The sequence below is a fragment of the Synchiropus splendidus genome, chromosome 9, assembly GCF_027744825.2.
Source record: "Synchiropus splendidus isolate RoL2022-P1 chromosome 9, RoL_Sspl_1.0, whole genome shotgun sequence".
Classification (NCBI taxonomy): Eukaryota; Metazoa; Chordata; class Actinopteri; order Syngnathiformes; family Callionymidae; genus Synchiropus; species Synchiropus splendidus.
Window position 1 is genome coordinate 14,780,059 of NC_071342.1, and position 25,563 is coordinate 14,805,621.

The window sequence follows — 25,563 nt, forward strand, 5'->3', positions numbered from 1 at the left end:
CTTTGACTGTTTTATTCACTTGCGGTCACCAGTTCCATTCTAGCATAGTCTTAGAAAATATGACGTTGGCTCGCAGCCACGGGGAGAATTAACTTCTGACAGGATTAAGTGGGATTTGAAACTGCTGTTGGGAGTTTAATTACTTCTGTTGGCAGACACGCACCATCTTATTACGACCCTTGTACGGCCAAAATGAAGTCATTATTATATGAAAACAGAGATCATACATTGTATTTTCTCTCAGCAATATTGTAAATCCACATCCTGGGGGAATACCACAGTAATCCATTTTGGATTTTCTGGACTGTTAAATTTTTTAATAACCTTTCAGGATTCAACACAAAAAAAGTTCAACTCTTAATGGTAAGAATGATCCAACAACTCTTATTACATCATCATGTTCTTCAAGCAACGTTCCTCAAAAAGCTTGATAAGATGAAGTCATATAGAGTTTATATTACGGCTCAGAAGCTCAACACTTTATCTCAGGTTCTCTATTAAAGCCAGTGCAGAACTTCTCACTGAGGAAGCGTTGGCTAGCAATACTTATCCTTGTCTTAAAATAGCACCCAGAAGAGATTATCTTTGTCAAGCTGTTTGTATGATCTGCTGGTCGAGAGAGCACAGGACCAGAACATGAAACGCATGTCTAATGCATCAACTTTAATCAAACATAAGACTTTGGAATATTTATATACAGTCTATAGATCAAGAAATAGCACCTGACTTCATAGAGGAGCCGTGGCGACATGAGGTCACCTCAAACTGCAGGAAGTGGCGTTAAACTAACCATGGTGTGGGTGGTGGATGACGCTTCACGGAACCTCAAATCCGTGGAGACCCTGTGAAACAAATGAATTCAATTTAGTGAAGAAATCTCAATGTTTAAAGCCTCAACATTTTTAAGGAGCGGCTCTAAATCGGTCGGCAATAATAGATTATGACTGTTCTTCTTTTGGGACATGTTGATACAGCTATCAGACAGAAGTTGCTGTGAAGAACAAACAATCCCAGTGAGGGCATGGAAACATCACACAGACAAATATGCAGCTGAAAAAAGAAGAACTGACTTGAGAGGTGAAGGTTTGAGGGACAGAAAGCTCACGTGTTGAGGTGAAGCAATGTCGAGTCTGGCAGGCTGGAGATGAAGCAAGTGCAGGCAGAGAAAGTGCACGCCGATAATGTTGGGAACGTAAGACTTGGAGATGAAGGGGGGTGAAGAACAGTGATAGAATTGATGGGATAAATAGTCTTTCTATTTATTGAACAGTTCCATTGGAAGCTGAAAGGTGAAGACGGTGATGAGAGTCAAAAGCTCAACACCATCTTTACCTTCAGAAGGTGCTCTTGTGGCCATCCTGTCCCTTAAGTACCTTCACTATTTTAACCATCTTGCTCTTGAGAGAAGAACAATCTTCATGTTCATCCTCCAGCTCCCGTGAAAGGATAGCAATCTATGGTCACATTCTTTTGGTTAAAAATCAAATGTTGATGGAAATGTAGTGGTAAATGTATTTCAAGTACCTGTCGCTCCAACTCATCAGTTTTCTTCAGGTTGGTGAAGTGAAGATCAGCAATTTGCTTCTGAGTCTCAATGGCCTGAGAGAGAGTTTTCCCCTTTACAGCTCTTGTTTCTTTATGGCTTCCCAAATGATATAAAAATGCACTACCTGCTGCTCCCAATTGGCGGACCGAGCACGCTCCTCCTCCAATTCAGCCATCAGCTCTTCAGTCTTGTCCTGAAGGTCTTGGGCTTCAGTTTCATAAAATATCTTTTGAGTTCTAAGCTCCTGCTTGAGCTTTTGCACCTCTGCCTCGGTTTTCAAACACCTGCATGTGCGACTTATCAAACTCATGATTCACGCTTGTGCCTCTCAGAATACTCTCAAACCTACCACTTCTGGCTGACCATGAAATCATTCTGGGTTACATCCAGGCGCAGGCGAAGTTCATCCAGAGCATTTTTGGATTTTTCCAGGAGATTCTCATAGTACTCCTTCATCTGAAAGACTTTGTCTTCATCTGTTGAAGACAACAGATGCATGAAACCCCACTGTACATCCTCCCTAGTCAACCTCATCCTCTTCATGTCTGCATCAGTTTCCACCCTCTCTAGTCCCTTCATCTTCACTTGACTCCAGCTCAGAATGGCAACCCACCAAAACATCACAAACATAAAGAGAAATCCTTAAAATGTTGGTCAATTACATGACTCACCAGGCTTGAAAGGCTTAAACAAAAATAAAAAACGCCAAAAAACAAGTTGAGTAAAATATTTGTTCCGGGCTCATGATACCCACACATTCACCCCACCTGGTGATTTAACATGAGGTTTAACGTAAGCATGAAGCCTTCACTGATTCATCGCAAGCTTGTCCTCGTGGAAAATCCTACCCTCCTCAGTCACAGCTCGTCTGGCTTCTATCAGCTGACGCTCCAGCCACAACATTCTGCCCATCATCTCCCTCGAGTAGGCCTCTCGCTCCTGGTCGTATTTTCCCCTATGATTGCTCTCCTTCAAGTCCTTGGGGGAGGAGAGGAACACAAAATAGCAAAGAGATGACTTGTAAAACATTCCGATAAATGTTTCGTGGATTGTATATGTCTGATCTTTTGATGAAGCATGACAATCTTTGTAGGCCTCATTTGTATCATGCTGAGGGAGTGTGTTTGTCTACATAAAGTTAGCAACCCCTATGATCATGTGGTCTTTCGATAGCCAATAGTTTGCTTCAAACATCACTGCTGCCATCTAGTGGTATATATCGGGATTGACCGAATCGCCTTTGTGGGAAGGTATTATAAGATGCAGTTATTTTCCCCCCGCCACCAAGTATGGTGGCCCCGTAGGGCAAATGACAAACACAAAAGAGAAGTTGGACCACAAACCAAAAAGCTCATTTACAAAAAAAAAAAAAAAAACGGAGTCACAATCGCAGAATCAAAATCGCAACCCTAAAACAGTAACACAGTTATGAAAACAAAATCCCTTGTTGTTGCAAACCATGGATTTTAAAAAGCGCGTTGTTGATTGGACAAATTGCACAAGAACATCATTGCATTTTGTAGATGTAACTCTTGCTTTTATTGAGGAGTATTTTAATGCTGGACATTTACCAAGTGATCGCTGATATTTTAGAAACAGACAACAACATCAGAATGAGTTGAATTGATTGAGAATAGATTTTGTGATTGCGATTCCATTTTGTAAATGTGCTTTTTGGTCGTACTTTTCATTTGCCCTTCGGGACCACCATACCCAATGCTTGACGCTGTAGAACCAATGGGTGGTGCTGCACCAGGTCCAACCTCGCCCCTACGTCCAATCCCACCCAGAGGTTCAAAGCAAACAATTTGATATCAAAGTCCATAACATTCCCATGATGCGCCCTGATAATCTCAATTCTGTCCCACCACCAATGAAAGTTGTTCTTGAAATGAAGCAACACCACGACAGGAAAACACAAAACGTATCAGATGAATGTACATGGTTATATTGTTTTTGAAAGGAAAATCCTAGAGGAACATAACAAAATGACAGGAAGACTCGCAGAACTAAAGCGTGCCTCTACAGCCCGGATACCTGGACAGAGAGAACAGGTGAACGCAACTGCAGATAAGTGATGAGAATCTTTACCAATGAAGGTCAAATTTTGCCATATGCTTCCTAGTTTCTCTGTGCCGGTAGATGAAGTTAGTAGTAGATGAATATGAATGGATTTTGTTGAACAATTTTCCTGCGAAAATGGGCTATAAGCTGGATTTTCTTCCTTATGAAACATTTTTGACTGGTGTGACTTATATTCTGGAGTGACTTATAGTATGAAAAATAACAAACATGTACAGTGGTACCTCAGTTCTTGACCACAATCCGTTCCAGACGGCCGTTCGAGTAGCGATTTGTTTGAAATCTGAATCAGTTTTTCCCATTACAATGAATGGAAAAAGAAATAATGCGTTCCAAGCCTTAAAATAGTCTTTTGTAGGAGTGAATGTAGAGTGTCTGCTGCAGGTGCGCTGTTCCTCTATGTGTGTGGCCGCTGCATGTGGGAGGGGTTGCTGAGTGAGTGACGTCTCTCCAGAAGTGAAGAGGTGCCCGGTGCGTGTCCAGCTCTGAATGTGCGCTTCTGTGCAGTTTGGCTGTGACAAAGTCATAAGCCAAGTCACGCTCTGTCCCAGACTTGCCTCATCCCTGTCCCAGCTCCAGCCGACAACAGAACATCAAACCCTGGAGTGCTCGCTCCAGCCTCAGAGGTGTCGAGAGCGAGCACCTCCCCTGTGACACTCTACCATGGTCCAGTGCGGCTGTGTTATACACAATAACAAAGCGCCTCGTGGGTCAGCTGATTGGTCCGCGAATGTTATATATGTTATATCTATCCGGCTTTTTTCGGGGGCATTCAACTTCTGGATTTTCGTTCGAAATCCGAAGCAAAAAAAAAACGCAAACAATTTTTTGTTCAAACTCCGATTTGTTTGAAATCCGGAACGTTTGAAAACCGAGGTACCACTGTATCTCTGATATTAGCGTCATTAAAAAGGCATCAGATATGTTGGTACTAACCTTCTCCTTAACCTTTTCCTCTTCACACTGGGCCGAGGTGTTCACATGCAAATCTGTGGATTCTTCATTCGGCGTGGTGTTATTGGGTGTGTCTTGGCCACTGGCTCTGCCGTTCATCTGCCCTTCGTCCTTCTTCTGTGGTTGAGTTTTGGTTGCATCTTCATCTGAAAGCAACTGTGGGTTTTGCGAACTCACAGGTCCAAAGTAGAGGAGTTTCTGTGAATGGCAACATGTTGTCAGCTTCACAAAGTTTAGTTAAGTTAAGATTTCTCATTGCTTTACCTCCATGAGCTTGCTCTGCCTTGTATGCTGATGGGATAAATCAAGGAGGAGCGTCTTAAGATAAACATTCTCTGCCCTGATGTCGCCGTCTTCATCAGAAGGACTCAGGATTTTAGTTCCATGAGGGGAAGTCTGATACTTGGAGCTCATTCTATCCTCTGTCCTACGAATGTCGAATGTAGTAAGTAGAGCTCTTTCATGAAAGTACCCTGAACAAAGAGCAACTGGTCTGAGGGTAAAAGATCATAGACATTATTTCATGCTCTGCTTCTTGTGACTTCAGCTTCACAGCTTTGTTCTTTGAGCCTTGTTCTCACGCAGCGTTCTTAAAACATAGCCCAGTTCACTTATTTCCCCCCTTTTTCAAAGCATACTACTACTTTTTTCAATAAATTTGCATCAGTGAATAGTTGGACTTTATACTATATATATGTATATACTGTATATACTAACTTAATAAATGAGAAATTAATTGTTCAAAGACAGCAAAAATAATACAGTTCAAGCTAATAAATGTTAAAATAACCACATTCTAATTAAAATAGACTTTAATTTTTACATATAAGAGACAGGTGAAGTTACGTTAGCAACACTTCACCGTTAGCTTACTAGCATTTTAAAGCAGGAAGTTTAGACCTAAGAAGAAATAAACCGGTGAATGGCTGCATACTCACCCTTGGTAGATAGTGAAATTATAAAAGCAATCGATATTTTCCGACAAATCTCGGGTGTTTTATCTCAAGTAGACCGCTGTCCACCTAAAAAAAAAGTGCACATGTGGGTTCGCTACTTCCCCAGTACAACAGTAGGGGGCAGTCACGGACAGCACAGAGGAGGATGGTCGCCATCACCAAGTCTGCGCCTGAATCAAAATCTGTGCTTGAGTTCTTTATAACAACACAGACCTGCTTCCTCTTCATGGCGCTGTCGCGCGGCTGAGGTGGACCTCGTCGCTTCTCACATCAATTCCTCTCCGTCAGGGAATATGCTTCATCGTTTGGAGTCATTTTCACTTTAATCTGAAAATGTTGCGGATTCTTGTGGAGTCAGCGAGTGGGATACCTAAAAAGAAACTTGGAAATCCAGATCCAATCGCCACAGTTGTATTTAAAGGTGAGAGGACACCGTTTATAGGCGAGAAACATATCTAATTGTAATGTGTTTTGCTGCGTCACACGTAAGACATTCATTCACAGTATGATATTTGTCTGTGTCTGTGTTTTACACTGTGAATATTATGGATACATTCAGTCTTCTGCTCTAAATGCAGGTGAAAAGAAGAAAACTAAAGCTGTAAACAGTGAATTGAACCCAGTTTGGAATGAAGTAAGTGCAGTACTCAATGAGAGTAGGTCTTTATAAACTTATCAATCTAGTTTTAATGTTATTTTTTTATTATTATTTATGTGTCCAGGCACTTGAGTTTGACCTCAAGGGAGCTTCATTGGACGCAACTTCATTCATAGATGTGATTGTTAAAGATTATGAAACAATCGGCAAGCACAAGTAAGTTCATTTGATTGACCTGGTTAATACGCATGTTCATCTTTTAAATAATACATAGTATAGCTATCTTTATTATTGGTTATGAGCACCACAAAGTCCAGTCTCCAAACATGAGGTATGTCGGTAATGATGACTGAAGGTGACTTCCCTACTTTCAGCAAGCTCTAACAGACTCAAACTTGTATCAAGTTTGGGAATTGTGACGCCAGAGCTGCTGTTTAAACTTTTTTTTTATCGTTGTTCCATAGCAAAGGCATGTTCTGACCCCTCTGAGATGAGTAACCATGTAAACACTGCCACCATGTTTGGACTTGCAGTTAGAAAAGACAGAGCGTTGTCTCTCTTAGGACACTGCAAGAATCGTTCCCTTATATGGAAAAAAAAACATTTTGGGTCTTTCACTCCTCCACACTCACCATTGATTCCCTCAGTTGCTAAGGAAATATATGTATGATACAAATTTGAGTCAATTTAGGAACAGATATGAGTAATAGGCACAGTTCCTTCTTGAGGCCAGTCCGAGTTGGGGTGGGGGCTGTGGCGTTCTGCATCTGGTGGCTGAGTCCTGTTTTAGTTTTGGGAAGAGAAAACAGCGAGGAGAGCTGAGCATACTTCAAGTAAGAGAGGATTTTCTCTTCTTGCTTTGGGACACACAACAACAGAGGTAACATTTTATTACAAATCTCCATCAGAATTGTTGTTTCTAACTCTTTTAACTCACCAGAACATTAGGAAAGAGAATAGAGCAGTGAGATTTCATGATTCATAGGTTAGAAGCTTTAAATGATTCAACTGGACACAGAACGCCGAGCAGATTCCTGTGGTGGCAGAAAATTGTTTCCATCTTTAGAGCCTTTCTAGATCTGGAAAGCCCGTTGGTACTTGTGCTTGTCACTGAAGAAAACTTTTTCCTTGTTAATTCTTAGCTGAGTAAAACTTTAAATAGGTACAAACTGACTGATAAATGACTTAGTTCTCAGGTTGCTAACTTCTGTTTGCATCTATGGATAGTTACACTTTTAAAAAACAGGTATGATTTGGTATAGTAATCATCACAAATCTGTATTTTGATGTGACACACAGAGTTCCTTTCCCTCGAGTATTCACAGGTAACCTGTTGTGTAGTTCAACATGCATGACTAATTTTTAGCTCTGAAGTCATTGTTGCAAGTCTCAGTCTGTGATTCATGTCAATGCATTTTTGTGCACCTTTTGTCATTTTCATTGTCCTTTTCAGGCTCATTGGTTCTGCCAAAATCTCCCTGAAGGACTTGTCTAGTGGTTTGAAATCACTGCCATCCAAAAACATCCCACTGGTCAATGAAAAACAGCAGGCTATCGGGGTAAAATCATCACCTCCATTTGACTGCTTACGCTTCCTCTTTTGTGACGTTGTTAACGTCTTTTCTTGGCAGGCGACCATTAATTTGATGATCACGTATGAGCCACCTGCCTCAGCGAACTCAACTGATCAGCCGGATAGTGACATGTCTCACTTGGATATTGGTGAGTAGATGCGTTGGCCTGTTCGTTGTTTAATGCTTTCAGTGATTAGTAATATTACAATATTATATACATATTATAATATTATAATATAATATTAGTTATCAGTTAATGACTGTGGGTTATTTGTTTATTAGTTTTTCTGTTTTATTTTATTTATATTTTTACTATTATGTTTTTGACTGCACGTTTTCCAAAGCTCTTTCCTAGTTGGTGGGATCCCCACTGACCATGGCAATAAATCTGATTCTAATCCTGATTCTGGTTAAAGGTCCAACAGGAATTTGGTCTGTATAAAATAAAAAATTTAATTCAACTGCATTATTCATATATGGTCCAAACCTATCCCAAAATGTGATATTCCAGTGTCATAATTGATAAACCTGTATATGGGAAAACGTCATTCAATGTGATTATCATTTCTCAGGAAACAGAGCGCTCATATTAAAATATTGTCTTCTACAGATGCCAGTGATGTGGAAGGAGGCGAGGGGGACACCGACAGTGGAGGGCAGGAGGGAACTGGTGGAGCTGCAACCCCTCTAAACAAATCAAACAAAAACAGAGTCAGTCTGAGGCGTAAGAGGCACCGAGCGCTTGCTAACAAAGTTCAAGATTTTCAGGTGACAAGTTGTAATTGAATCTAATCATTTTATAAGGCTGCTCATAATGCAGTTGTATTCAGTGATTATTATATTCAAGTCTGGACAGGACGACTGTAGAATTCTATTGGCTTGCTTCCTGCAGATTCGTGTTCGGGTCATTGAGTGTCGACAGCTGCCCGGTAACAACGTCAAACCTGTGGTGAAGGTCAACGTTTGTGGTCAGACGCACAGAACCAGAATCAAACGTGGGAATAATCCATTCTTTGATGAGGTAGTTAGTCTAGCATCCATTGTTGTCGATGGTTTAAATTCTCTTTTACTCATGTTCAGTTCACATTTCTCTGATTTAAACTTTTCCTTTAATCTGATCTTTTCTGCTCAACCAAAAGACTCTCTTGATCTGTAAGTGAGCCGAATCATTGCTGACCCCAAATGGTGTCTTCATTAATTCTTCTTTGTTTCTGTCTTCCAGATGTTTTTCTACAACGTCAACATGCTCCCCTCTGAGCTGTTTGATGAGAACATCAGTCTTCGGGTATGTGCCAAAATATTTCAGATGAGCTGGATCCTAAATTAAGAATACAAGTCCCTCCAGCTTGTGTTGACGGGAAATGTGTTTCATTTGCAGGTCTATGACTCTTTTTCTATGAGGTCTGACAGTCTGATGGGAGAATTCAAGGTACTTTGTGGTGCATCTGCATTTTATCAATAATGTTTGTACACACCGGATACAAATCCGGTAAGGATGACATCCAAATTTGTGTTTAGATGTCAAGGAAACGTTCAGTCTAAGTCAGGAAAGGCAAAAATATTTGGGTGAAAACCAGACCAGGCTATGGTCGAGGAATGAACCCAGCAAAATTCCACTAAAAACACTGTATGGCAAATTCTTGGTCCTCACCATAGCGGTGGCAGTTAGGAAGCCTGAGAAGCAACCTTGCCAGGTTACATTTATTTATTTATTTTAATTTTTATGGGCCGGAGATGTCTAAATCTGCACTGAATCAGCTCTGCCTTGACTCTGTTAATAGTTCATCATGTATTTAGCACCAATACCATCTTTAAAAAAAAGAGTTGCAGAATTTGTTCTTAATTCTTGCATTCTTCTTTAGTTAGTTGACAAAAGACAGATGCCACTCAACTAAAACACTGTGACAAATATTCCTATAAATAGCAGAAACATTGTGTTTCACTTCTCGGTTCAATGATGATTAAAAAAAAATTCATAGTTCCTCCTTTGGCTTTTCCCATGAGAGTTGCCAGTCAGCCTCCTCCACCTTAACCCGTCTTGCCCTCCTTTGTCACACTCGTTCCCTCTATGTCCTCATTTATGACGTCCGTGAGCACCAGTGGTTAACTTTCTCTTCCCCATTTTACCTGGTTCTGACTTGCAAATTTGTTAGTTGGTTTTGGCGGAGCCTGTCTTCATGATTAATTCACCATCAAAATGGATGGAAGGATTCTCATTTTTCAGGGAAAAGCTGACCTTTTTCTTCTTTCTTCATCAGTTGGATGTTGGCTATATTTTCGATGAGCCTTGTGAGTAATTTTATTGTTCTTTTCATGAGAAAAGCATCCTCCTTACCATTGTTTACTTTGTGCAGCTCATGCCATTTTGAGGAAATGGCTCCTGCTGAGTGATCCTGATGACTCCAGCTCCGGAGCGAAGGGTTACCTGAAAGTCAGCATCATTGTTGTTGTGACTGGAGAGGAACCGCCGGTATGAAGACATCAGATTGGCTTTGTAATGCGAGATTCCACATTTCATCAAAAATATGTCCTCCAGAATGACAGAAAGAATGTGAGTGAAGAGCAGGACGACATAGAGAGCAATCTCTTGGTGCCAGCGGGAGTTGCCACACGTTCTGCCACGCTCTGCCTTAAAGTGTATCGAGCCGAAGACATGCCTCAGAGTAAGCCAGCATGCCAGAGTAACCAGTGGACCTCCGAAGCAGCCTCTCATCTCTTTCCATTGCAGTGGATGACGCTTTTGTTCAAAACATCAAACAAGTTTTCGGAGGGGATGGAGACAAGAAGAACTTGGTGGATCCATATTTGGAAGTCAGTTTTGCAGGCAAAAAGGTATTTCTATCATGAGTATATTGACTAGAGGAGTTTCTTGGGATGTACTGAAGGTGCCTTTCTTCCAGATGTGCACCAAGATCATACAGAGAAATGCTAATCCAGAATGGAATCAACTCATCAACATCCAAGTGAAGGTAGAACTCCAGTTGTGGCGATGAATTATAACTTATAATCTGGCTTTACTTTCATCTTTGCAGTTTCCATCCATGTGTGAGCGCATCAAGTTGACAGTGTTTGACTGGTAAGAGAATATTATACTCAAACACACAACAATTTTGCAATGAGATTTTGAAATATGATTTCCTGTTTTACATTATTGAAGAATGCTCACTAACACTATGGTTTATAGGTTTCATATATACATAAATTCTCTCTGTAAGCATTTAAATGTAAATATATTGGGGGTTATACGTATTTCCTCACAGGGATCGTGTCAGCAAGGATGATGCCATCGGAACAACATTTTTGAATCTCAGCAAAATGTCCTCATCAGGAGGAGAAATTGAAGGTAAAATAAAACTCTTCCTAAGCAGGAAACAACCCAAAATGTATGTAATTTGGCGGCATTTTGACCCATCTGCAGAGTACATGTCCTTTTGCTACCAATTATGATTTGATTTTTTTCATTTTGTTGACAGAAACACAGGCAGAAAATTCCAACACAACTTCTGAAAGTACGTAAGCAATGGTCCAGCGGTGATTCCTAAATCCACTGCATGTGTCTGTTCAAATAATGCATGCATAATTTCACTGTAAAAATATGATGAAACTGTTGTTTTGCTCACGATAATAATAATTTCACAATTTCATTTCATTTTTTTGTTCATAAATATGTGTCGCTTTCTGTAGTATTAGCTAATTCTGGTTGCAACATGGCTTAAAAAGATAAATAATTTCTGGACTATAGGCTGCTACTTTTTTCTCATGGTCTGAGCCCTGCGGCTTATACAACGAGGCGGCTAATATGTGGATTTTTACAGGCTTAAGAGCGCTCATGCAGCCAACATACTGAGCCTTGTCACCAAACCAATAAAATTGCAGGCGTTTTATTGACCTTAAAGCGCTCAAATTCACCCGCGTGTCCGCAGCTCCGAACTCCTGAAGCTGAACTCCAGGAGGACTAGAGACGAGAAGCAGCGGCTGAGACCGGCTGCAGTGTCGGAACTTTGGACATTCGAGCGAAAACAGCACATTTTTAGAGTTTTAATGTAAATAAAAGATGTGAAGAGTTCATGATTCAAGTTCAAAACACTGACATGTTTCTTTCATGAGTCAGTCTCAATGCTGGACCCCGTTTTCCAAACTAGAAGTGACCCACATACATTTTTAAGCCGGGTACACCACTGTCCTTTTTATGTTGAAGACAGCGCCACTGCACTCTTGGCTTATAGACCGGTATTTAGTTTAGTTTTTGAGACTGCAAGGACAAAGTCACTTTGGATTCCAGTCCTTATCTTGTTTCTTTATTCCACATGCAGATGTCAAAAGAGTGAAAATAATCTGATCTACTTTCCAAAGCACAAATACCACAAGATATTCAGAATGTTATCTCACAGTCCCTCTTCCTCTCTGCAAGGACTCCTGAACCAGATCTCCATGGAATGAATTAGAACCAGTGACTCACGCCAAGTTTGATTTTAATTAAAGTATTGTGTTTGTGTTTCAGTGAGTGCCGCAGGCAGTGAAGTTGGCTTTCTCCCAACATTCGGGCCTTGTTTTGTGAACCTCTATGGAAGCCTGCGAGAGTTCAGCGGCCTCAGTGATCCATACGAGGAGCTCAATGTTGGCAAGGTAGCTCAATATGATGCATAGATCTTCCATAGGTGTGTGATGTTGATCTGCTTTAACGTCACAGGGGGAGGGCGTGGCCTACAGAGGTCGGATCCTTCTTGAACTCTCCACACAGCTGGATGAAAAGACTGAGAAGACCGTGGATGACATCTCCAGTGATGATATCCTGGTTGTTCAGGTATACTGTACAGAACCATTCTATGACACAATTTGTACTTTGTGTTAGTGATACAGGTGAAACAATCATATTCTTTATGATGTTTCATAAAAGCAGTGTGAGTCAATTTAAAGTTGCCTTTTATCCCTCATGCAGAAATACCAGCGGAGGAGGAAGTTCTCTCTTTGTGCTGTGTTCCACAGCGCTTGCATGCTCCAAGAACCTGGCGAGCCGATCCAGTTTGAAGTCAGCATTGGGAATTACGGCAACAAAATGGACACCACCTGCAAGCCCCTGGCATCCACCACCCAGTACAGCTTTGCTGTCTTTGACGGTAAGTAGTGTCCGCCACAATTTCCTCTTGCACTTGGTTAAACCAGGTGGTCAAACAATCAAAACAGGCCATGCCAAAGGCCCTAGTGTTGCCTGGAGATGGTTGAAAAAAAACCCAGATGTCCAGAACCTCTGATGCCTGTAGGCTGTTACACAACAAGCCATCTGACTCATGTTCAATCGGGTGTCTTGCTTGTGGGCACAAGGAGATCAGGAGCTGGGGTCTGGGGAACTGGCAGCCTCTCAGTCAAAGGCCAACTGCTCGACTACCTGACCTATGCTGCCCTAAACCTAATAAAATAGTGGAGTAAATTTAGTCTATATTGTTGAAAGTATCAATCTGGCCGCAACTCACGACCCCACATAACAGCGTGGGACAGAAAAACAAAGCAGAAAACGTAGCCCATATTTATTTATTTTTTACCTGAGGAATGGGTATCTGATGGATCTTGCCATCATGTGTTGATTAAGCGGCCTAAAATGAAGAAGGATAAATTCTTATTAGATTGACAAACAAAGTTAATTCTAAAAGTAATCTGGGCATTAATATGCTATTTCTGGTTTTATTCATAACTATTTAAAGTTTTAGTTTCTATTACTTTCTCCTCGACTCAGCCTGCATGATTCACTGTCAGCAAGATTAAGAAGTAGCTGACAGGTGGATCTCAACTTGTGTTTATCATGACGGAGTGTGTTTATTTTGTATCCCTCAGGTAATCACTACTACTACCTCCCCTGGGCCGACACCAAGCCTGTAGTTATACTGACTTCATACTGGGAAGACATCAACCATCGCCTGGAGTCAACCAACATTCTTCTTTTCATAGCACAGAGACTGGTGGGACTTCATGGCACTTTTGACAAAAACAAGTGACACATGCATTAATTAATTAATTTAATTCCAGGAGTCCAACCTTAACTTGTTAAAAACAGCCATTTTTGCAAAAGTGCCTGAGGCACAGCTGACAGAGATTTGGCACAAACTCATCCACCACATGATTGAGGACCTGAATAGGTAAGGGTGAATTGTGTAGTGGTATTCTCTGACATAATATTACCAAGTGTAAGCTGTTTGGAATGAAGTCGGATCATGTCTTCATTGTGCACTTGCCATCGAATGTCGCTTAAAAAAACATTATTTGAAAGTTTCCAGCTGCCTGAGCTCGAGGGAAAACCGAACCTGACCTCGCTGGATCTTCAATTTAAAACCCTTCGCGATGCCGCCATGGTCAGTCTGAGGCAGATGGCCTGTCGGATGATGGAAGAAGTTGCAGACGTGAAGGCCTCTATTGGTGACATCGAAGACTGGTTGGAGAGAATCAAGCAGCTAGCTGAAGAGGTCAGAATTCACTGAGCTGTTACATTGACGTGCCGCACCGCACCCTTCACTTAAGAATACATTGCCTGAAATGACGTTCAAAAACACAGTATATCAAAAGCCACTCCTAATGAAACCTAAACTTGAACTGACCTTCATGTTTAGCCTATTTTTGTGTCCGTTTCAACTGGTGACAGAAAACAGGTGACAGGGACTCCAGATCTTCTGTTCTTGCAATTATTTTTCATCATTTGGAACTAAAACATTTGTTTTTTGAACAGCCCCAGAACAGCATGCCGGATGTGATCATCTGGATGTTAAAAGGAGAGAAGCGAGTGGCTTTTGCTCGAATTCCAGCCAATCAGATTCTCTATTCCAACTTCAGCGAGCAAGCCTGCGGCCAACACTGTGGACGCCCCCAGACCATCTTCATGCAGGTAAGATTCAACCGTACTGAATAGTTTTTTTGAGGACTGTTGTTCAACAAGCTGATTATGAAGTTTATTGTTCTTCATGTGTACTCTGACCCTTATATTCAGCAGGGTAAGTAAAATATGAATTCTATTTGTCTGTCTTCCTGTCAGTACCCCATGGACAAAAACAAAGGGGTGAAAATCCCGGTCCAGTTGCGGGTCAACATGTGGCTCGGCCTCTCGACTCATGAGAAAAAGTTCAACACTTACTCAGAAGGCAACTTCAGTGTCTATGCCGAAATGGTACTGCTCTTTCCATTCATCACCACCACTGGTGAAAGTGGGATTGAATTAACGCCAAGTCTTGTCTCTGCAGTATGAAAACCAGGCCAGGGTGTTCGGGAAGTGGGGCAACACAGGCCTTGTTGGTCGTCACAAGTGCTCTGATGTGACCGGGAAAATCAAACTGAAACAGGAGAGGTTCCTTCCCCCGAAAAGTTGGGAGTGGCAGGGAGACTGGTTTGTGGACCCGGAGCGATGGTAAGTCCATATGTGCAGATGTCCTCTAAGAGCACCCTCATTTCGCCAAAAGTCACTGTTATCTGGAGAATTCAAAGGAGTCAAAGCAGTTTTGTGCAATACATAAATGCATTCTTCATAGTTTGCATGCATTCTGTATTACTATGTGTTGGTAATCATGTTTACCAAGACATAGTCTATCACTATCTTTACTCGAGGGCAATGGTACACATCAGATCTGTCTCATATATAGTGTGGCATCTTATGGACGACTTGTATTAAAACAATATGTTATCGCAGATCAGAGGTATTATGTACTCTCAGAGGCACAGCAGTGAGATTATGGCAGAGCAAGATAAAGCCTTTTGTCTGCTTAAATAGTGATACTCTAGTTAACTTGGGGCCAACGGTCATGTCTCTGATATTTTACCGTTCATTTCAAATATAAAAAGCAGTCTTTTTGTCGGTTCCATAACTGCGGCATTACTCTTCCAAGTGTGGGATTGAATGGTCCATGTTTAAATACTCCATCCTGCTTTATCAATACTTTTGATTTGTACATAATTATGTAGGTTAAACTATTAAAGACATAGCCAAAATAATTCTTCCATTAATTGTAAGTTTAGCTAAGCTTCATCTTCTCAATTGTACTGTATTTTCAAAATGTACTTTTCAAATGTGATTTATATTTATTTTTTTCACCTAATCTAAAGTGATATGGAGGGAACATTTATTACTTATTCATGTGTTTGTTTCGTAGAATATTAATCATTATAAAATATTGACTGGCGTCTTGTTAAGACTGTCTAGATGTTGTTCTGGAATAGGCACCAAAAGCCCACACCATTATTACCTAGTATTCTCAGTAAATAAACAACAACTAGTCTATTACTAGTTGTTATGTGTTCCCCAATCTAATCTGTAATTTCTTTTATGCTGTTCTCATATTCTTATATAGTCTGTACATATAGCCTTGAAACATGGTCTAACAAATGTAGTCAATCAACCTTAAAAACAGTAATATTGCATTTTAGAGTCAATGACTGTGTTGCATGGAGCTTGCTGAATCTGTGTCAAAATCATATATATTGTGAAATATCTCTGTAGCTGGAGGTCCCAGGTATTAAGCAGAGGTGCTTATACAAGTGTGTACCAGCCACTGTGTCAACTTGACTCAGAGCCTAATCACAGGGCATCTAGAGGAATTTCGGCCTGAGCCTGTGTTTTGGTTAAAGGGGGTGTCTACCATTCTCACGCAGGGGCCCATCTAAGTGATTTTCTGATGGGTTCCTGCCGCTCTGTTTATCGTGACGCTCCATCTGAGTCACAAAGCCTCTGATCCGCCTCTTTTTTCCAGCCTGTTGACAGAAGCCGACGCAGGACACACAGAGTTCACAGACGAGGTTTATCAGAATGAGACCCGTTTCCCTGGCGGAGAGTGGAAACCTGCTACAGAGTCTTACACTGATGTGGTGAGGCATCATGATCTCACTAACACATGACACACACAAATAGCCAGTCACTATGTGAAAAATGTAGCTGCTGATAACTCAACAAAAGCTTGTGTATTCAAGTCTCTTTCTATTGTTTTCAGTTCCGGACAAACCCGCGGGGATTTAACACGACATTTGAAACAACTTGTCTTTCCCTTGAACGTCATTTTGATTATTGTTTGGTCTAAATGGTCCATGCAAGCGCTCAGGTTGTCAGAATAACGTGGAATATGTAGCAAAACCAGCATGAAGCTGGCACACTTTCTCTGCCAGTTACACAATCCCCACTTGAAAAATCATTATAGTTTTTGTACAAATTCACTGCAAAGATTAAAAGTATCAACGTGCAGTAAACAGCTTTTGTTACTCAAGTTGTTTAGGGATTCATTTGATTTAAAATGGAATTAAATATTCTGCCATACGTCTAATTGTAATTGTTCATATAGAATGGAGAAAAAGCTCTAAGTCCTGGGGAGTTCGAGTGTCCATCTGGATGGAGGTGGGAAGACGACTGGACTTTTGACACCAACAGAGCTGTCGATGAGAAAGGTAGAGTCTGATGTTTACATCAGATTAGTATTCATGACTCAACAATTTAAAAAAATCTTGTTTGACTATGCTGTAGTATTTGGTTATGAGGACACCTAAGTCTGTTTTCTGGTGGAAATGCACTTTTTGTCTCTTTATCACGCAAGGTTGGGAGTACGGCGTTACTATTCCCCCGGATGATAAGCCCAAATCCTGGGTTGCTGCTGAGAAGATGTACCACATCCATCGCAGGAAGAGGCTTATAAGAAAGAGGAAGAAGATTGCTGATAAAACATCATCTGAGGTACATAAATGTTTTTTTAAAGAGATCACAGGGATTCATCTGAATTTCATCTAAAACATTCCACATTATTTTTATTTTTATTTTTATTTTTATTTTTATTTTTATTTTTATTTTTATTTTTATTTTATAAATAACAGATTCTTGAGAGATACTCGTTAACATACTGTTAATAATCATATTAATAATTGTTGTTTTTGAATGAACTTTCAGTGACCATTCAGTACTTGATAATGATCAGAACTTGATAATGAACACCAGGTATTATGTTGCTAATACAGATATGAATAATAAGTCATTTATTGATGCTAGTATGTGTTATAGGGTGCATTAACAATCTTTTTTTTTATATTTAGTTCACATCCATTCCAATATAGTACGGTTCTTGTTGACCTAAGTATGAGTCAGTGTGTCCCTGACGCATCCTTTGATTTCTTCCTCAGAAACGAGAGACAGGTGAAGGCTGGGAATATTCCTCACTGATTGGCTGGAAGTTCCACAGAAAAGAACGCGCTTCTGACTCAGTCCGCCGGCGCCGCTGGAGGAGGAAGATGGTTCCATCTGACTGCATCGGTGCCTCTGCCATCTTCAAACTGGAGGGAGCATTAGTGAGTCAAAATGAAAGTTCCTCTTTGTCCACTTCTTCTAATAAAGTCCAGCACCCCAATTAGAGTTTTCCTCTGAGTCACATCCTCTTATTATTCTTCATCACATGCCTTTTCCCGGCACCTAGAGGTTCAGTTTACATGTTATTCTGTCGTGGTGAATAGTTCACGTTCATTTTCTTATCAGGGAGTTGACATTGATGAAAAAAGCAGCAAAACGGAAGGACCCAAACGGTTTGGTGCCAACACTCCCACTGTTTCCTGCCACTTCAGCCGTAAGTAATCATGTGGGATATGGTTTCTTTTTGAAACAATGCTGATGAAAAGAATGAAACTTCCTCGCAGAGGAGTGTAACATTGCTATTCTTCATCCAGGCTCCTACATGTTCCACCTAAGGGTTTACGTCTACCAGGCCCGGAACCTCTGCGCCATGGACTCAGACAGCTTCTCAGGTGAGGAGCACGTCAGAGGAGTTTCATCCTGTATCACTTTCTTTTTTTTTCAAAATATTTTTATTGGGTATTAATAGTTTTTTGAGTACAAAAAACACAAGACACAATCTTTTTGTGTGTACGATATACAAAAAGGCAGATGTGCTTGCAGTAACTGTGGAAGTAATGCTTTTTTCCACAACTCACAATAAGTAAAATAGAATAATAATAAAAAACGATCAAAATACAATTACAAAGTTAAAATAAATAAATAATAATAAAACAAAAACTCAACCCCAAAATAACCCCTGCAATGTCACTGCCGGTCTTATCCATCATGAAAGTTAACACCTGTACCGTTTCCTCACTCAGTAATATCTAAAGGGTCTTAAACAGTTCCATAAAGATGTTATCTAACGTTTTATCTGATCCAGATCCATACGCCCATGTGTCGTTCCTGCATGTCAGTAAAACCACTGAGGTCATCGGCAGCACTTTGAACCCCACGTGGGATCAGACTCTCATCTTTGATGACATTGAGATCTACGGAGACCCTCAGACCATCAACCACAACCCCCCAGATGTGGTTCTGGAGCTGTACGACAGTGACCAAGTGGTATGTATTGTTAAACTGAGCTCCTGCTCTCGTGATGACGTCCGACCTGATTCATCTGTCAGGGGAAAGACGAGCCAATGGGTCGCTGTACCTGCCGCCCTGTGGTCAAACTGAACCCCGGTGGGGCTTTGAGTCCAAAATTACTGTGGTACCCAGTCACGAAAAAGGGGTGCAGTGCTGGAGAGGTGCTAATGGCTGCTGAGCTGCTGCTGAAGGACAAGGTAATAAGGATGAGAGTTTTTATTGAGCATTGGAAGCAGGTGTTCCCCAATTTGTGCTTTGACTTCAGGCGAGTGAGGCAGAGCTTCCTTTGGTTCCACCTCGGAGAGGGGAGAACCTCTATATGGTTCCGCAGGGAATCAGGCCTGTCGTGCAGCTCACTGCCATCGAGGTATGAAACCATTCTTTTCCAACGGATTACAGTCTCTGAGCTCATCCACTCACCCACAGGTCTTGACGTGGGGCCTGAGGAACATGAAGACGTATCAACTGGCCGCTGTTTCCTCTCCCAGTCTGATTGTGGAATGTGGCGGTGAAATCGTCCAAACATCCGCAATCAAAAACTTCAAGAAGAATCCCAACTTTCCCGGATCCATATTGCTCCTTAAAGTGGTACTGGCTAGAGTCCTCTCATGTCTCTGACTCGCCCCAAAATAAACTTTGTTTTTTGGAAGTTAACACACTTGTTTGTCGCAGCTTCTTCCCAAAGAAGAAATGTACACCCCGCCCATCGTCCTGAAGGTTGTCGACCACAGACCGTTTGGGAGGAAGCCCGTCGTGGGTCAGTGCACCATCGACTGCTTGGAGGAGTTCCGCTGTGACCCGTATCGCATCAACAGTGAAGTCTGCATGTCTGCTCGAGGTGACCCACACAAATCTCAGCCGCAGTCTTTTGCTAAACCGAAGAGAAACATGCGCAGAAATGAAGCTTCATTAAATTGTGAAAACAGTCCAAGAAGAAATAATAATAGGAGATAATATGATGAGAACATTTTAGTTGTTGTATTCACGTGGCCTTTTTTCAATTTTGCTTTTCGTATAGTCTTGTGGGACAAGTCGCTTACGCCGGTATTGATTATAGTCATATTCTTTTTGTCCTCGAGAAGTCGGAGTCATCCATGGCTCGAGTTGTAGTCAATGAAAAGTGTTTTAGTCTCTTTGCACAGACTGTTACTACCAGAATAAATGTTTAAATAAATGTAAAGCATTTTTAGCAACAGAAAATCAACAACTATGCAACGTTACAGACATGTTTCATTAAAGAAAAGGGATTTAAATATTTATTTATTAACATTTAACCCAAAATGCTGCTATTTTCTTGAAATACTAGTCACCAGAGTAAAAATCAGACATTCAAGTCCCCTACAGTACAGACCTGTTGAACAAGTGATAAAAGTATAAAATTCTTCATAATATACATATTTTGTCTCTTAAAAAACAAAATATTGCTTGAGTATTGTTTTTTTTTATGTCTCATAAATATTATTCTGAATGTTAATATTTGCAGTTGCAATGATCAACGCAGCACAAGGAGACGCCATTATCAATGTGGAGGACGGACAACTCTTGAAGAGTGAGGTAAGTATCGTCTCTCTGAGAGAACCATTGTTAGTCTTTCTTTAACTGGTGCATCCTCTGTGTCTCTTCCAGGGTCAAGCTGATAAAGTAAGTGAAACTTTCAGTGCTGCTGATGAGGTTCCTGCTCTAAAACAGCATGTATTGTATTGTAGGAAGAGGAGGCGGTCGACTGGTGGAGTAAGTTCTACGCCTCTGTTGGCCAAGATGACAAATGCGGGCCGTACATGAAGAAGGGGTATGACACGCTACAGGTAAAATCACTGTCATCACTATCTGTTCAGTTACCCAACAGCTGATGCGTGTTTGTGCGGTAGGTGGTTTTACTAGCTGCAGTCAGTGAGCTGTGACACAGAGGCTTTATGTACAGACTCGTCCCATCACATTTATAAATACAGCTTTAAGGTCTGAGAATATCATCGTGAGTAATGCAATTATTATCCCGATCTAAATTATATTCTAGATATTCAAGATGATGTAAGTTTAAGTTCTGAATTAGTCAGTTGAAATACGCAACTTTTCAGTGTTTTTTCGAGACAGATTACGGTACAATAGAAGGAATGTGGTTGTGAGTGCAAGCAGGTGAATGTCACTGGCTCAGTTTCCAATTGTCCTCCATGGGTGTCACCTGTTCTCAGGTGTACGACTCTGAGCTCGAGCAGGTGGAGGAATTTCAGGGGCTGACAGATTTCTGCAGCACCTTCAGGCTTCAGCGAGGGAAGGATGATGACGACGATGACGACGATCCGTCTGTCGTGGGAGAGTTCAAGGTGATTTGCGATTCCATTTTCTTTGCTGCCCTCTGTTGGATACTTAAGATACTTAACTAAGACACATCCGCGGATATACTGAACATGATTAAATCTGACTTATTGATTTATAATAATTTGAATTAATTGTATTTTGTATTAGTTCAACATGTAGTTTATTATTAAATTTAGATTTGTGTTGTTATTTATGGTTCATGGTGCAGTATTATTGATAAACTGTTGAAATTTTAGACCATTAAATACAACTATGTATTATTACTTTGTTCAGCTGCTTCATTTGTTTTCAGTACATTGCAGTTTAAATGAAAAAAACAGTTACATTTTAGTACATATAATTTAACCTTTACACATATTTATATGTATTTTTCATTATTTTATAGTTACATTTCCTTAGACCCTTTAATACACGTTTGGTTTTACTCACTTACTTTTCACAATATGTTAAATAATCACAATAATAAGTAAGTAAATGTGTAATGAAGTTGTGAAAATCAACTTATCCACTTCAATGTTTATGGACAGGGATCATTCAAGATTTACCCGCTTCCCGACGACCCGAATGTTTCGGCTCCTCCTCGACAATTCAGGGAGCTTCCCGAGAGTACACCCCAGGAGTGTCTGGTTAGGATTTATGTAGTTCGGTGTATCGATCTGCAGCCCAAAGATGTGAATGGAATGGTGGGTTTAAACCATCGATTGCTGGAGATCAAATCTTTGAGATGATTTAACTTGAAAACACTTCAATCTCTTCCCTCATCTCAGTGCGATCCATACATTAAGCTCACACTAGGCCGCAAAACAGTGGATGACCGAGATCACTACAAACCAAATACACTCAGTCCAGAGTTTGGGAGGTATGATTGAACGGGACATTTTGTGGGTTACACTGTCAGCGTCTGTTCATCTCATGAGTGTCTGGATATTTCCGCTCAGAATGTTTGAGATGTCCTGCTTCCTGCCTCAAGACAAAGATCTGAAAATTGCAATTTACGACTATGACCTCCTGAGCCGAGACGAGAAAGTTGGCGAGACCGTCATTGATTTGGAGAACCGGCTTCTGTCCCGATTCAGAGCCTGCTGTGGTCTACCTCAGACCTACTGTGTGTGAGTACAGACTCAGTTCTTGCTCCAAGGTGCTATTGAGCCCAATTTCTTTACAAGAAATCATTAAAAAGAATCATTAAATCAAGATTGTTTTGGTGTATGTTGCAGCTCTGGGATAAACCAGTGGAGGGACCAGATCAAACCATCTCAGATTCTCCAGAACGTGGCCCGCATGAGAGGTGTTCCGCCACCAACTGTAGAGGGAGATGGGATCTCACTGACTTTCTCAGGACGGCAATACTTCCTGCACGACTTTGGTAACACTGAGTTCAGAATGAGAATCAGAAACGCTTGATTAATCCCAAGGGAAATTATGTTCATAACATGGTCTGTGCTCAACATATCACAATAAATTAAAAATAAATAATATTATAAAGTGCAAAAAAGCTATACTAAAGAGCTTAGAAACCACGTGAACAATGTGCAAGAAAATGCAGTTCAAGAAGAATAGTTGTTAGCACTGTTAGTACTGCACCACACTTCGATTCACTTAACTCATGTCCTCTTCAGAGGCAAACACCATGATCCAAAAACACCATGGCCCAGCCAGCGAGAGACTTGCCCTTCACGTGCTCAGAAATCAAGGATTGGTACCTGAACATGTTGAGACCCGAACCCTGTGCAGCTCCCACCAGCCAAATCTCTCCCAGGTGAGCTCATCCGTCCACGCCTGCATCTGTATTCTGCTAGTATTTATAGGTGACTTTGTGTCTCACATATCCAGGGGCGCATCCAAATGTGGGTGGACATTTTCCCCAAAGGCCTCGGGCTGCCAGGACCACCAAGCCAAGTCGCCCCGCGTGTAGCAAAAAAGTAACTCTTGACAAAATCAACCACTGAGCAGCAGGTCAGATCTGATGCTCTGTCTTTAACACAGATACTACTTGCGGGCCATCATTTGGAACACGAGCGAAGTCATCATGGACGAAACAAGCATCACTGGCGAGAGCATGAGTGACATCTATGTCAAAGGGTATTGGACTGATCCCTGTTAAATCTCAGTAGTTCCTGTCGACTTTTAGTCATTCTCATGGTGTCTTTCATTCGAGGTGGATGTCGGGAATGGAGGAGGACAAGCAGAAGACCGATGTTCATTACAGGTCGCTGGATGGGGATGGAAATTTCAATTGGAGGTTCATCTTTGGCTTTGACTACCTTCCTGCAGAACAAATGTGTGTTGTGTCCAGAAAGGTTAGTTGCATCTCTTCCTATAAATCCCTTCTGTCTTTGCTTCAGGTCTTTTATTATGTTAAATGCATTCTCCTGCTACAAATATTTGGAGGGAAAGGAAAGAATGCTTATTATAAGCCATAATATTATAATATTGGTCATTTTATGGTGATAAGAAAAGTGAACAAGTGCACATTTGTCTTTTCAATATGTTTCTAAAAAAACAGGGAAGTGGTTGGTTGATAGTGTCAGGTACATTTTAGAAAGTCTGTTTCCCCTGAAAACTTTAATTTATTACATTGTATTTTATCCACTTTTATACATGCATCCCACGCACATAGATGTAGAAATGACTCTGCAGCTCTTTAATGGGTGAAGGTGTTTCTGAGCTCTACTTGACATTTCACTTCACTGGATGACTTTGTTGACCAGCAACTTTACCTCTTTGCTCCAAGGAACACTTCTGGAATCTGGACAAAACTGAATTCAGAATTCCCCCCAAGTTTGTTGTGCAGATTTGGGACAATGACAAATTCTCCTTGGATGACTACCTGGGTAATGATCCATTATCTAAGTTTACAAGGCATGGAAAAGAAGCTGTGAACTTATCTGCATCTGTGCTCCTCAGGTTCTGTTGAGTTGGACCTTCTGAATCTCATACCTCCTGCGAAGAGTTCCGACAAGTGCAGCCTGAAAATGTTGCCAGGACTGACGGGATCCTCTCCCTCACGCAAACTTGTGCCGAACTCTCTCTTCTCCCAAAAGTCCGTACGAGGCTGGTGGCCATGTGTGATGGAACAGGATGGGAAGCACATTCTTGGCGTAAGTTAAGTTCTGATCTGTTTTCTTTCTAGTCGCCTTTTTGTTGACAGTGAAATATGTGCAGGGAAAAGTAGAGATGACATTGGAGATTGTTGAAGAGAAGGAGATGGAGGAAAGACCTGCTGGGAAAGGACGGGACGAGCCCAACATGAACCCAAAACTGGACGCACCAAAGTAACCAACCTAGTTCCTAAACAAGTCACATTTTTTGTGAGCACTATTTAACATCTACTCTCCACAGTCGGCCGGACACGTCCTTCCTCTGGTTCACAAACCCCTGCAAGACTATGAAATTCATTGTCTGGCGGCGATTCAAGTGGCTCTTTATTGGTGGAGTTCTTCTCTTGCTGGTGGTCCTGTTCCTCGGGATCCTGTTCTACTCTCTTCCTGTGAGAATACATGCATGAATTTGTATGCACAATTGTATATTTTGTCAAACCATACTGACGGTCTCTTTTATTTCTGCAGAATTACATCTCAATGAAAATCATCAAGCCATTCTCTTAAGAAACATTCCAAAGGCAAAGTCAACACATTCCATATTGTTCTGTCTTGTGTCCTCCTCATCTGTTTCTCCAGTCATATAGATCAGATTTGTCTGGTGCAGAAATATTCCCTGACCTGGGGGGTTAAAAATCCCACCACCAGGAGTTTTGAGCATTCTTTCTCTCTGCAGCACTTAAATATTTTGCACTATTTTTACTTCATTCCTTTTTTGCAGTACATCTTTTAAATGTTAGCAGTGAGCAATGCAAACTTCCAAATGTAAATTAAATAAATTATTTTCATGTTGTGTTTTTCTGTCTGTTTTCCTGTTAACATAAAATAGTTGGTGATTTAGTTTACTTTCTTGTAAATAGATTTAGGTGCTGATGAACATCACGTTGACGTATTGCTTCGATTATCGTGTTTTGGAAGATTAATACGCCAGTGTTATGTTCTCGAACTGAGTATATTTGAAAGCCGGGATACGCCACGTCCATTAAAGATCCTGAGTTACACACCAGTTCTTCGTCAAGCCCGTTAGAGGGCGTCGCACGTATCCATTGTACTGAACATAGAGCATTTTCT

General features: G+C 41.0%; 2 protein-coding genes across 8 annotated transcripts; one reads left to right on the top strand and one right to left on the bottom strand.

The window, feature by feature from the left end:
- Nucleotides 1-694: 694 nt before the first annotated feature.
- LOC128764496 (ERC protein 2-like) lies at nt 695-5,657 on the bottom strand. Of its 6 annotated transcripts, none has more exons than XM_053874249.1 (9): nt 5,521-5,657; nt 4,847-5,075; nt 4,565-4,780; nt 2,395-2,524; nt 1,896-2,022; nt 1,671-1,842; nt 1,525-1,599; nt 1,374-1,454; nt 695-842 (listed from the first exon to the last, which is right to left on the bottom strand). In XM_053874249.1, exons 2-9 carry the CDS (start codon nt 4,994-4,996, stop codon nt 816-818), a joined length of 978 nt encoding a protein of 325 aa, XP_053730224.1. In that variant the 5' UTR covers nt 4,997-5,075; nt 5,521-5,657; the 3' UTR covers nt 695-815. The 6 variants fall into 6 exon arrangements, with proteins under 6 accessions (XP_053730224.1, XP_053730219.1, XP_053730222.1 ...); XM_053874244.1 differs by having other exon boundaries at nt 1,333-1,454; nt 5,521-5,656; XM_053874247.1 differs by having other exon boundaries at nt 1,333-1,454; nt 1,671-1,830; nt 5,521-5,652.
- On the top strand, nt 5,655-25,289 carry myofl (myoferlin like). 2 transcript variants are annotated; one of them, XM_053874240.1, is made up of 54 exons: nt 5,655-5,959; nt 6,117-6,172; nt 6,261-6,352; nt 7,590-7,695; nt 7,768-7,858; nt 8,321-8,478; nt 8,603-8,731; nt 8,933-8,995; nt 9,089-9,139; nt 9,969-9,999; nt 10,065-10,180; nt 10,247-10,373; nt 10,439-10,542; nt 10,611-10,679; nt 10,743-10,786; nt 10,971-11,053; nt 11,184-11,219; nt 12,212-12,336; nt 12,401-12,514; nt 12,650-12,827; nt 13,540-13,664; nt 13,732-13,841; nt 13,973-14,165; nt 14,426-14,581; nt 14,729-14,860; nt 14,934-15,097; nt 16,434-16,548; nt 17,016-17,118; nt 17,265-17,401; nt 17,842-18,006; nt 18,191-18,278; nt 18,379-18,456; nt 18,870-19,051; nt 19,114-19,272; nt 19,341-19,442; nt 19,502-19,663; nt 19,748-19,913; nt 20,559-20,629; nt 20,702-20,716; nt 20,782-20,880; nt 21,265-21,396; nt 21,919-22,074; nt 22,159-22,250; nt 22,330-22,500; nt 22,609-22,757; nt 23,011-23,150; nt 23,225-23,313; nt 23,378-23,473; nt 23,550-23,691; nt 24,126-24,225; nt 24,299-24,492; nt 24,557-24,666; nt 24,734-24,881; nt 24,961-25,289. In XM_053874240.1, exons 1-54 carry the CDS (start codon nt 5,872-5,874, stop codon nt 24,997-24,999), a joined length of 6,141 nt encoding a protein of 2,046 aa, XP_053730215.1. In that variant the 5' UTR covers nt 5,655-5,871; the 3' UTR covers nt 25,000-25,289. The 2 variants fall into 2 exon arrangements, with proteins under 2 accessions (XP_053730215.1, XP_053730216.1); XM_053874241.1 differs by lacking the exons at nt 5,655-5,959; nt 6,117-6,172; nt 6,261-6,352 and adding an exon at nt 6,549-7,016.
- The last annotated feature ends 274 nt before the right edge of the window (nt 25,290-25,563 follow it).

Coding starts and splice junctions, on each gene's coding strand:
- LOC128764496 (XM_053874244.1), bottom strand. CDS start 4,996: ATGAGCTCCAAGTATCAGACTTCCCCTCATGGAACTAAAATCCTGAGT. Junction 4,781..4,846: donor GGCAGAGCAAGCTCATGGAG/GTAAAGCAATGA, acceptor TGCCATTCACAG/AAACTCCTCTACTTTGGACC. Junction 1,455..1,524: donor CTGATGAGTTGGAGCGACAG/GTACTTGAAATA, acceptor ATGTGACCATAG/ATTGCTATCCTTTCACGGGA.
- myofl (XM_053874240.1), top strand. CDS start 5,872: ATGTTGCGGATTCTTGTGGAGTCAGCGAGTGGGATACCTAAAAAGAAA. Junction 11,220..12,211: donor TTCCAACACAACTTCTGAAA/GTACGTAAGCAA, acceptor TTTGTGTTTCAG/TGAGTGCCGCAGGCAGTGAA. Junction 19,273..19,340: donor AGCTGCTGCTGAAGGACAAG/GTAATAAGGATG, acceptor CTTTGACTTCAG/GCGAGTGAGGCAGAGCTTCC.